This window comes from Phyllobates terribilis, unplaced genomic scaffold, assembly GCF_046119375.1.
Source record: "Phyllobates terribilis strain yellow unplaced genomic scaffold, ASM4611937v1 Scaffold_1__5_contigs__length_1240528914, whole genome shotgun sequence".
NCBI classification, from domain to species: Eukaryota; Metazoa; Chordata; class Amphibia; order Anura; family Dendrobatidae; genus Phyllobates; species Phyllobates terribilis.
The window spans coordinates 69,857,203-69,870,041 of NW_027362761.1; the positions used below are offsets into that span (position 1 = coordinate 69,857,203).

The window sequence follows — 12,839 nt, forward strand, 5'->3', positions numbered from 1 at the left end:
AAGTGATTATTTCTGTTAATGTTGATGATTATGGCTTACAGCCAATGAAAACACAAAAGTCATTATCTCAGTAAATTAGAATACTTTATAACAAAAGCTTGAATAATGTTTTAAAATCCTAAATGTTGGCCTACCGAAATGTATGTTCAGTAAATGCTCTCAATACTTGGTCAGGGCTCCTTTTGCGTCAATTACTGCATCAATGCGGTGTGGCATGGAGGTGATCAGCCTGTGGCACTGCTGAGGTGTTATGGAAGTCCAGGTTGCTTTGATAGCAACCTTCAGCTCGTCTGCATTGTTGGGTCTGGTGTCTCTCATCTTCCTCTTGACAATACCCCATAGATTCTCTATGGGGTTAAGGTCAGGTGAGTTTGCTAGCCAATCAAGCACAGTGATACTGTTGTGTGTAAACCAGGTATTGGTACTTTTGGCAGTGTGGACAGGAGCCAAGTCCTGCTGGAGAATGACATTTCCATCTCCAAAAAGCTTGTCGGCAGACGGAAGCATAAAGTTCTCTAAAATTTCCTGGTAGACGGCTGCGCTGACTTTGGTCTTGATAAAACACAGTGGACTTACACCAGCAGATGACATGGCTCCCCGAACCATCACGGATTGTGGAAACTTCACACTAAACCTCAAGCAGATTGGATTGTGTGCCTCTCCACTCTTCCTCCAGACTCTGGGACCTTGATTTCCAAATGAAATGCAAAATTAACTTTGCATGTACTTAGTGTGTCAATGACTGCCTTCTGGACATTTGTCAAGTCAGCAGTCTTCCCCCATGATTGTGGAGCCTACTGAAACAGACTAAGGTACCTTTATAAACGCTTAGGTAGCCTTTGCAGGTGTTTTTTGTTAATTATTCTAATTTACTGAGATAATGACTTTTGTGTTTTCATTGGCTGTAAGCCATAATCATCAACATTAACAGAAATAAACACTTGAAATAGATCACTCTGTTTGTAATGACTCTATATAATGAGTTTCACTTTTTGTATTGAAGAGCTGAAATAAATGAACTTTTTGACGATATTCTAATTTAATGAGATGCACATGAATATGCCTCAATTTTGTCTCCATTGTACAATAGGTTGCTACCGTTTTGAAGTTTGTAAATTAATGTGTGAGAGGCTGAAGCTAAGCACATGGAAAGTCCAGCACGCAGTCCTTCAGTCCATGAACTCCTATTTTCAGGGGTAAGTTTGGTCATGGTAAACGTAAATATTAGTTCTTCGCAAATTAAGTTATTGTTACTCTTCTTGAAATATAATAAATAGCAGAATGGCTATGCTCACATCTGCGGCAAAGGTTCAGTTGGTTTTTACATAAGCTGCTTACAGCCCTGCAGATTATTATGGTTACTGTATGTAGTCATTGCAATTTTATGTTGGCTAGAATTACTGTAGTAGAAATGTTTCTTTTCCTGGTAGATTACTACAATGTCCACGCTGCTGAGTGTGATAGTTTTCTCTAGTACAGCAGTATGCAAGTTAAACAGTGAGAAGTACTAGACGACAAATTGTCATTCTAAAATTCTTAACATGCCCCCTCCCTCACGAATCATCTGTTACCATCTCCGTATGTAAACCATTTACCCACGCTTCATGGCATTGTTCACTAATGTGTGCTGCTGTGGTCTTCCATTTCCTACACAGTTTACACCCAAGTGCTGCCAGAGATGGTAACTGCTGGTAGGTTGGGGGTGCCTGGTGTCAGACTCGAATAGCATTCGGACTCCACACTGAACTATCAAAGCCAATGGACTCATTCTCTCCATGGACCATCTTGCAAGCAATACTTAGTTCCAATTCTCAGACTTCCCAGGGTACATCAAAAACAGAATGCACTTGGACACAAAAATGGTTAAAATCATATCAGTATGATAGAGAGAAAATAACCTAAATTTATATATTTTTTGTGAGTCATGTTGTAATTCATTATTTTATTGAGAATACAATAATGCCTTTTTTTTTCTAGCTTGCTGATCTTAGAAAAGGAACATTCAGATAGTACAGCCCTTAAAGAAATCCTCACAGAAGCCTGCCCAGCACTTGCACATTCTCTAGGTACTGCAGTAATCTTTGTATTGTTACCAGAATGTATCATTTTAGCACTTGCCTCTCCGTTTTTCTGACTTATAGCTGCAAATCACCTGCATAGACAAAGATAAAATTCTCACTGTCTTTATCCACCCCTAGAGGGCACTAAGGGGTCAATTCAGCAAGGTGCTTACATCAGGAATCTGTTGTAAACACCTTAATTAGTTGCAATATTTTTGAGCGACTTACCAGTCCAGACCAGCTGTGCCAACATCGGTGTGGTGTGGTTAGACTGAGTCACACCCGCTGGGTAATTTCATCATAAGTTATGCCCTAAAGTGGTGTAACTGACTCCAGAATTCCAGTGGCGGCACACACTGGGAATCAGATGCTCCTGATTCCATAAGCCGCAATCGCCACTTAATAAATCAGGTCAGTGTTCTGCGGCGAGGGCTTTATGAAGGTTGGCGTACAGTCTTAAGGAATCACCCCCTAAGTAAGCTTCCTTAGTGGCTGCTGCAGAAATCATTTTATTAGTTCACTCTATGGAGTAGAATCGGAGCTCTACATCAGAAATAAAACTGTGACCACTATTGAAAAACAATGATATTAAAAGGTAGCCATGAACATTGATTGCTTTAATAAAATTGTATTGCTATTTGCTTTAATAAAATTGTATTGCTATTTCTTATCAGCAACATTCTGATGTGTGTATTTCTGTTTGCCAGAAAATAAGAGTTATGCATCTGTAAGACAAGAAGCCATCTCTGTAATAGAAGTAATTCTACAGAAACTTGAAGGTAAGTATATGTGAATAGTCAGTGTTTTCCGAACATAAACCAAGAGCAGTGATTATATTGAAGAGCTGGAAGTGTAATATATTAATTATAATTAAAGTATTACAAAGATTATATTGGGAGAATCCATTTTTGTTTTTTTCTCCGTGTGTTCTAATTGCCGACACACATCAAACAGACTTGTGAATAGACAAATATATTTATATATTTACAGTGGCATGTAAAAATTTGGGCACCCCTGGTCAAAATTGCTGTCATTGTGAGCAGTTAAGCAAGTTGAAGATGAAATGGTCTCTATAAGGTCTAAAGTTAAAGATGATACATTTACTTTATATTTTAGGCAAAAAAAAAAAAATATAGATATAGATATAGAGAGATATATATACAGTACGGACCAAAAGTTTGGACACACCTTCTCATTTATAGATTTTTCTGTATTTTCATGACTATGAAAATTGTACATTCACACAGAAGGCATCAAAACTATGAATTAACACATGTGGAATTATATACTTAACAAAAAAGTGTGAAACAACTGAAAATATATCTTATATTCTAGGTTCTTCAAAGTAGCCACCTTTTGCTTTGATGACTGCTTTGCACACTCTTGGCATTCTCTTGATGAGCTTCAAGAGGTAGTCACCGGAAATGGTCTTCCAACAATCTTGAAGGAGTTCCCAGAGATGCTTAGCACTTGTTGGCCCTTTTGCCTTCACTCTGCGGTCCAGGTCACCCCAAACCATCTCGATTGGGTTCAGGTCTGGTGACTGTGGAGGCCAGGTCATCTGGCGTAGCACCCCATCACTCTCCTTCTTGGTCAAATAGCCCTTACACAGCCTGGAGGTGTGTTTGGGGTCATTGTCCTGTTGAAAAATAAATGATGGTCCAACTAAACGCAAACCGGATGGAATAGCATGCCGCTGCAAGATGCTGTGGTAGCCATGCTGGTTCAGTATGCCTTCAATTTTGAATAAATGCCCAACAGTGTCACCAGCAAAGCACCCCCACACCATCACACCTCCTCCTCCATGCTTCACAGTGGGAACAAGGCATGTAGAGTCCATCCGTTCACCTTTTCTGCGTCGCACAAAGACACGGTGGTTGGAGCCAAAGATTTCAAATTTGGACTCCTCAGACCAAAGCACAGATTTCCACTGGTCTAATGTCCATTCCTTGTGTTCTTTAGCCCAAACAAGTCTCTTCTGCTTGTTGCCTGTCCTTAGCAGTGGTTTCCTAGCAGCTATTTTACCATGAAGGCCTGCTGCACAAAGTCTCCTCTTAACAGTTGTTGTAGAGATGTGTCTGCTGCTAGAACTCTGTGTGGCATTGACCTGGTCTCTAATCTGAGCTGCTGTTAACATGCGATTTCTGAGGCTGGTGACTTGGATAAACTTATCCTCAGAAGCAGAGGTGACTCTTGGTCTTCCTTTCCTGGGACGGTCCTCATGTGAGCCAGTTTCTTTGTAGCGCTTGATGGTTTTTGCAACTGCACTTGGGGACACTTTCAAAGTTTTCCCAATATTTCGGACTGACTGACCTTAATTTCTTAAAGTAATGATGGCCACTCGTTTTTCTTTACTTAGCTGCTTTTTATCGGTCGACCATGACAGCACCACGAGAGAGGGGATCCGCCCACCAAGGACAGGAAACCTACACGCTTAAAAGGGGCGGCCCTCTCTCTCGCCTCAGTTTGGTTTCCTGTCCTTGATGGAGGGAACCTATTTCAGGCTCGTGGAAAACCGGATGGCGACGGCTGTCAAACAGCGCCCCTATCTGGGATCTGCAGCTCCAGCATCTGCTATGTGGGTGCACCCCTATCTGGGAATGTCACAGCATTTTTGCACCGGATAAGCAGGGGGCTGCGCCCCTATCTGGGATGGCAGACCTTTCATCATCTGCTTCAGCTAGGTTTGTGCCCCTTTCTGTGGAGGATTCTGCCCCTGGACTGCAGTGGGACTGCACCCCTATCTGGGATGGCAGGGCCCACCATCACCCTGAAGACATGCGGGTTGCGTGGGATGCCGTCCCCATCGACACCCAGCGGAGGTCGGCGCGCGGGATATCCGGAACGCTGCGCCCCGATCTGGGGTAGCAGGCCCGTTGATCTTGGCAGAGCCTACCAGGAGCGGCGGCGACTGGAGCTTCCCGGCACGAGGCTCGTGTTGGTGCACACTTCCGGCCTCCTCCTGTAAGTCGCGGCCCGATGACGTCACCGCGCCTCGGGACGATCACGTGACTGGGACCCGGAAGTCCAGTCACGTGCACCTAATTGTACAGTAAGTGCGGTATTAACCGCGGCGAGGGGGCGCCAAGCGTCCCTGTGTAAAAGAAAAAAGGGGGATGTATTCGATTAAAGTCAGGTGGCTGAGGGGTGGAACAGGTGCTACTTAACTGGCCCAAGCACCACTGTTGAGGGCTTCCCAGCTTCGTTCTCCCTATCATAGAGTCCGATAATGAGCAGCTGCAGCAGCAAGTTCAGCAGCCGCCATCTCCACCATCTCAACGGCTGTTTGGGGAGCCCCAAAAAGTGCATTGCCCTCGTGTTACTTGTAACGCCCGGCCCTCAGGAAAGCGAGGTCCAGTCATCACGTTTCCAGCAAGATGGACGAATCTGCAGCCTCCAGGGACGATCCCCCGGCTGAGAAGGGTCCTTCCTCCAAATCGGTACCAGCCCTTTTGAGCCACCTGGGTAAGTGATCTTCGAGAAAGTTCACTTAGTGATGGAGTATCCCTTCTCCCCTTCTATTTTTAATAGGGGAAGAAGTGTACCTCCAAGACCAAACATGTTCAGTGTGCATTGTGTAACACCGTCCTTCCCGACTCATATCCCAAAAAATTGTCAGTCTGTATAAATCAGACGCTAGCAGAGGAGACCCCTAGCTGGACCTCAGGATTAAAAACCTTGGTCAGGTCTGAAATTAGTAAAAGCCTCTCTAAAAAGAATAAAAGGAAAGGTGGATACAGACCAGGAGATCTCCCCCTGATGACTCTCTGTCGTCGGCTTATGAGTTGGACTCGGACGACTCAGCCTCTTCATCATCCACTTCCTCAGATAGTGGTGCGGGTCAGCATTGTTTCCCACTTAATGAAGTTGATGGCTTGATTAAAGCAATTCGGTCAACCATGGGTATTACAGAGGCCAGACCTGAAAAATCAGTCCAGGATGTAATGTTCAGGGGGCTGGGACAAAGGAAAAGAAGAAGTTTTCCCTTTAACGATAAAACTCAGGACTTGATACGTAGAGAATGGAAAAGGCCAGAAAGAAAGGGTGTTCTTTAAAAGAAAATACCCCTTTGAAGACTCAGCTTCTTCTTCCTGGGAGAAAGCCCCAAAAATAGATGTGGCTATAGCTAAGGCATCTAAGCTATCCTCTCTCCCCTTTGACGATATGGGGGCTCTTGAGGACCCTTTGGATAGGAAGTCTGACACCTTTCTCAAAGGGACCTGGGAAACGTCTGCGGGGGCCTTAAAGCCAGCGGTTGCCGCTACTTGTACTGCCAGGTCCCTATTGATATGGTTGGACCAACTTGAATCCCATTTGAAAAATAACACCCCCAGGAAGGAGATTTTATCAAATATATCATTCATACAGGGGGCAGCAGCCTTCCTGGCGGATGCCTCGGCTGATTCAGTCAGATTGGCAGCGAGGTCAATCGCCATGTCCAACGCAGCCCTTAGAGCCTTGGGGCTTAAATGTTGGCCAGGTGATATTCAAGCAAGAACGAGACTCTGTACTATTCCATGTGAAGGAGAGCATCTTTTTGGGCCTGTTCTGGACAAACTTCTGGATAAAGCCAGTGACAAAAAGAAAGGTTTCCCTAGCTTGTCTGTCCCCGTTTATAAACGTCCTTTCCATAGGAGAAGGTTTCTACGAAAAAGACCGCAGAAGGGTCACGAGAAGTGGGAAGACCGCAGACCGAAAGGTAGAGGGCTCCTATTTGGCTCTTCTCCTTCTAACCGGGGACCCCGGAAACCGAGTCAATGACTCGCAGCCCAGGTAGGGGGGAAGCTGTTGGGCTTCTTACCTGCCTGGACAAAAATTTCTGCTAGTAACTGGATCCTTGATCTGGTAGGTTCGGGTCTGAGGTTCAAGTTTCAGCAGATTCCTCGTGGGAGATTCATCTTGACCCCAAACCGTCCCTCGGTATTAGAGCGGACGGCCCTACAAGTGGAAATCCTGAACTTGGTCCATAAAGCGGTCCTAGTGGAGGTCCCGACAGCAGAAAAGGGGCTAGGATTCTACTCGCCTCTGTTTTTGGTTTTCTAAGCCTGGCTGTTCTTTTAGGTGCATTATTAACCTTAAAGCCCTTAATAAGTTTTTGTTCGTTCCCACCTTTAAGATGGAATCCATTAAATCTAAAATAAAGTTACTTTTTTCAGGCTGTTACATGGTAGTGTTAGATCTAAAAGACGCCTATTACCATGTACCTATACATATGGATTTCCAGAAATACCTTAGGGTGGTTTTGATCATAGATGGAGAAATTAAGCACTTCCAGTTTAGGGCCTTACCGTTCGGTCTGGCCATGGCCCCCAGGATATTTACTAAGATTATAGCGGAAGTCATGGCTCATGTTAGGGAACATAATATTTTAATTATCCCTTACCTGGATTATTTCTTGATAGTTGGAGACTCAGCCTCCCAATGTTATAATCACCTAAAATTAGTATCCTCTATCTTAGAAAGTCTAGGCTGGATCCTAAATCTAGAGAAGTCCAGGGTAGTGCCTTCAAAAATACAGCAGTTTTTGGGTATTATGCTGGATTCAGACCTTCAAATATGTTTCCTCCCGGAAGCCAAAAAACAAAAGGTTAAAATTCTGGTAGCGAAAGCATTATCAAACCCAGTCATGTCCCTTAGAGCTGCGATGTCCTTGTTGGGTACCCTGTCATCTTGCCTTCCCGGGGTTCTGTGGGCACAATACCACTCCAGGGTTCTACAGTGGGACGTCCTACATAATGAAGTTTTGTTAGATGGGCACTTAGAAGGATGAATGTCCTTGTCACCCCAATCACTTGAATCCTTGCGGTGGTGGGTGAACGAGGCGAACCTGTCACGAGGAGTTCCCTGGGTATTTAGAGTCCCTAAAATAATTACAACCGATGCAAGCTCCCGCGGGTGGGGGGCCTATCTAGGGGATATGGTTGCCCAGGGGTCCTGGTCAGACACGGAAAAGGGCCTTTCCTCCAACGCTAAAGAACTACTAGCAGTGGATAAAGCGATTAATCATTTCTTGCCTTTCCTTCATGATAAAAACGTTAAGATCCTTTCAAATAATAGGATAGCGGTAGCTTACGTGAACCATCAGGAGGGTACACGTTCTGGATCTCTGATGAGAGTGACGGATCGTCTTTTTCAGATTTCGGAATGCCATCTCCTTTCCTTAACGGACCTCCACGTTAAAGGAAAACAAAACATAAAGGCAGACTACTTAAGCCGTTTCTCTCTGAGGCAAAGCGAATGGGAACTAAAGCAGGACATTTTTTCCCAAATAGTCTGAAAATGGGTGCTTCCGGTGGCAGATCTCTTCGCCACAAGGCTAAATCGAAAGACAGAGCTCTTTTGCTCCCTAAATCCCAGAGAAAACCCCCTGGCAGTGGTTGCTCTCCAAGTGACTTGGAATTTCAGTCTGGCCTATGCCGTCCCCCCACTGAATCTTCTTCCCATGGTCCTTCTGGTCGCCCCCTTTTGGCCCAGGAGGCCCTGGTTCTCATGCCTGAGGAACATGTCCATCTCCGATCCTTGGGTCCTGCCCGAAATTCCGGATCTCCTCGGCCAGGGTCCAATAGTCCATCCTCAAACTCCTGGCCTCCACTTGATGGTGTGGAACTTGAGAGGTCTCTGTTAGAATGCAAAGGATTCTCCCAAAACCATATTGAGCAGGCAAAGGATAGTCAGTATAAGGGTATCGTAGATTAACATCTGAAGAAAAAAAAAAAAAAACATACGACATAGGACCCAAGTAATGAAAAAATACAAAATGTTTACTAAGGATAATACATTAAAATACATGGAGCTTTTAGGCACAGAGTGCCATGTGTACAATAGACAAAAGGACCCCACCAAAAACCCTCACAACAGTGGAAACATAATATAGGCCATCAGGTAAGGATATAGATTCTTTAAGACACTGATCTCCGAGCCAGTATAAAGAAAACAAAGTATCATAGAAGGTAGACAGGGCTGTTGCAATAATAGGCTAGGCAAATATCGAGATGTGCCTAAATACTAGAAATAGACCGCATGGCAAAAAGGTCAGGAGGTGATGACTTAATAAAATGTAGTCATAGTCATAACATACCAGAGGGGAAGGGGGATCCACCCCTACGCACGTTTCGGACGCAACCTTCTTCAGGGGGCAGTAGTAGAAAACCTGTCACTACCAGGATTTACGCCAGAACTTGGAAGAAATTTTTATCTTTCTCTGGTTCTGCAGTTGGTGAGGGGGTGCCAATTGGAAAAATTTTAGAGTTTTTACAGAAGGGCCTCGAGTTGGGGTTGGCAACAAGTACCCTTAGATTCCAAGTCTCTGCCATAGGTGCCCTATATAACTGTGACCTGGCAGGAAATTACTGGATTTCTCGCTTTATCAAAGCTGCATTTAGATCCAGGCCTGTTATCAAAAGCAATTTAGCACCCTGGGATCTAAATTTAGTTCTAAAAGCATTATCTGGTTCACCCTTTGAACCAATAGATTCAGCATCCCTTAAGTCCATCTCCCTTAAAACAGTGCTTCTAATAGCTCGAACATCAGCTAGAAGGATTAGTGACATCCAGGCTCTGTCTTCAGCTTCACCTTTCACTCAGATCCTGGACGATAGAATAATTCTTAAAACTGACCCAGCATATCTCCCTAAAGTAGCTTCCCGTTTCCATAGGCTCCAAGACTTAATCCTACCCTCATTCTGTCCTAATCCAAGTAACCAAAAAGAGGCAGAATTCCATACCTTAGATGTAAGAAGATGTGTGATTAAGTACCTGTCGGTCACCCAGGCTTTCAGGAAAGATAGTTCCTTGTTTATCTCCTACCAAGGGGTTAGAAAAGGGCTTAAGGTTGCTAAGTCCACCATAGCTAGGTGGATCAGGGAAGCTATTACTGTAGCCTATGTCTCCAGCAGGGAGGAAGCGCCACAGGGGTTGAAGGCTCACCCGAGCAGTGGCGACCTCGTGGGCGGAGAAGACGGGTGTCTTGATGGAAGACATATGTAAGGCTGCTACCTGGTCTTCTCCATCTACCTTCTATAGGCACTATAGACTAGATTTGGGTGTTTCATCTGACCTCACATTTGGAAGAAGGGTGCTCCAGGCTGTGGTCCCTCCCTAAACTTCTTCATCTCTGCAATTCTCTCGTGGTGCGGTCATGGTCGACCGATAGTCATAAGTTACTTACTGGTAACGGGATTTTTCGGAGACCATGACAGCACCCTTATATTCCCTCCCTTCACTTTATGGGAGCACTCCTCATTTATTAATTATAATTTTCTCACTTAGTGGTGTTGTATAAAAATATTATTTTTATGATTGTTTACTATGTCTGCTAACCTGGTGGTCCTCTCAATGCTCTGTAATCCAAACTGAGGCGAGAGAGAGGGCCGCCCCTTTTAAGCCTGTAGGTTTCCTGTCCTTGGTGGGTGGATCTCCTCTCTCGTGGTGCTGTCATGGTCTCCGAAAAATCCTGTTACCGGTAAGTAACTTATGACTTTTCTTGCCATAATACAAATTCTAACAGTCTATTCAGTAGGACTATCAGCTGTGTATCCACCTGACTTCTGCACAACACAACTGATGGTCCCAACCCCATTTATAAGGCAAGAAATCCCACTTATTAAACCTGACAGGGCACACCTGTGAAGTGAAAACCATTTCCGGTGACTACCTCTTGAAGCTGATCAAGAGAATGCCAAGAGTGTGCAAAGCAGTCATCAAAGCAAAAGGTGGCTACTTTGAAGAACCTAGAATATAAGACATATTTTCAGTTGTTTCACACTTTTTTGTTAAGTATATAATTCCACATGTGTTAATTCATAGTTTTGATGCCTTCAGTGTGAATGTACAATTTTCATAGTCATGAAAATACAGAAAAATCTTTAAATGAGAAGGTGTGTCCAAACCTTTGGTCTGTACTGTATATATATTTATTTCACCTCATGAATTTTTATACAGGTATTGAACTCCTGAATTAGTGTCTCTACATAACATGTGTTCTTTGTGCAATATTGGTCACCAGAGATAACCTTTGACCTAGCCTGTTTTGGTATATTGATGCCTCACCTTTGTTTATTGCATTTATTTGGGAGGGTTTCTGAAGTATATGGGTCTTTAATCAGTGGGTAATACCACAAGATTTTTTACTTGTGTTTTAACATATTTGATATGTCGTGCATGTTTCTGTAATAAATAAAATTGTCTAATTTTTCACCTTTTGGAGATCATTTCTTCTTCTAACTTGCTTAACTGTTCACAATAACAGTAATAACTTTTACATGCCAGTGTATTGTCTGGTTTGATGTTCACATTTAGAGAAAAAAAATAAAGAAAAGGTGTACCGTATTGGCCAGCATTCCTTATAATAATTTGCCATCAGGTCTACTTTAATTTATAGCTCATGAACTGACACCATTTATATTATAGCCCGAAATCAAACCCTTCTTATTCTTTGTTTCATATTGTTAGTTATATCTTTTTTTTTTTTTTTTTTTTTTACAGATTCAGAACAATGGGAAAGCCTTACGATAGACAACAGAAACCTGCTCATCACATCTTTATCTACTATGGAACTCGACAGCAGACCAGACCTGAGAGATAAAGGATTGTTGCTGAAGAAAAAGTTGGGGAACTTAAATTAATATGTATAAAAATGGTTATTTGTGCAACTTACCCAAATGCGTATCATGGATTTTGAGATGAATTCAACACAAAATTACATTTGCGATGTAGCATGCATCATTCCACGCCTAAAATAAATATTTCCATGACATTTATTCGCTTGTACATTTTCTGTATTTTATACATCATATTAATGGGTAAACGTGTGTATAGACAACTGCAGGTTTAAATGAGTATTTTATGAGGGCCCTATGTACTACAGTAACTAAATTCTGTTTAAAAAAACTCTAATTGGTCAGCTGATTATTTATAAATTATTAAAACACATAATTGTGTTTATCCACCATTCTCTGGCAATATTTTTGTTTTTCTTTCTCTGTTTAGCAGTATATAACGGCTTCAGGCAAGGTTCACACTGCGTCTTTGCACTTAGCCTACAGAATAATTCTAGAGCTTTTCCTGATTTATACTACTGAGTGACTCACTCTCTACCTTACCCAGAAAAATTGCCAAACCTTCTAAAAGAGACAGTTGACCATACTGAAATTTGGACTGCACATACTTTGGTTCATGAGAAGTGAGAGTGCAATGAAGTTTAGTGACAGCGACGAGAAACATCCTGTCGCCAAGTGGTCTTGCTGACTTGTCGCCCCGCCAGTTGTCTTCACTAAAAGATAGACTTGCATTTCACTCCTGCCGAATTCCTTCTTCATTTGTTAACAATGTACAAATACAGTTTAGAGGAGTGTGTTTTCATTGTAAAAACTAAAAACTTGTTGGGAAACTGAGTCCTTGGCACCTCTTTAAAGTGAGTTTCTAAAGAAGTTTGGAGGTCGAAATCCGCCGTCCAAACCGTGTATTCTGTCATTTGTGAATCAGCTGGAACGTACATGGACATCACTGGATAAGCATGATGGAGAACATCCAAAAATGTCTGAGGAAACCATTCAAGATGTGAAACAGCGACTTTTGGCATCTCCACGTAAATCGTTGTATGGGCTTTCCCAGGAGACAGGCATGTTGTATTCCACATATTAACCAGCGGTCAAGAAAGGTCGTGTTCATCCGTACAGGGTCCTTGTCGTTCAGGAATTGAAAGGGCTCAATCAAAAGAAAAAAATTCATTATTGCCGGATTTTTTCCTTTGGGGCCATTTGAAGGGTCGGGTGTACAGTA

At 43.0% G+C, this 12,839-nt stretch overlaps 1 protein-coding gene across 1 annotated transcript in view; it reads left to right on the top strand.

Moving 5' to 3' along the window:
* The window catches only part of ECPAS (Ecm29 proteasome adaptor and scaffold), a 144,277-nt gene extending 132,459 nt beyond the window's left edge, over positions 1 to 11,818 (top strand). Inside the window, exons 46-49 of the mRNA XM_073663999.1 lie at positions 1,091 to 1,196; positions 1,978 to 2,066; positions 2,768 to 2,839; positions 11,544 to 11,818. Coding sequence (XP_073520100.1) covers positions 1,091 to 1,196; positions 1,978 to 2,066; positions 2,768 to 2,839; positions 11,544 to 11,683 — 407 coding nt within the window. The 3' untranslated portion in view covers positions 11,684 to 11,818. The remainder of the gene's footprint in view (positions 1 to 1,090; positions 1,197 to 1,977; positions 2,067 to 2,767; positions 2,840 to 11,543) is intronic.
* The last annotated feature ends 1,021 nt before the right edge of the window (positions 11,819 to 12,839 follow it).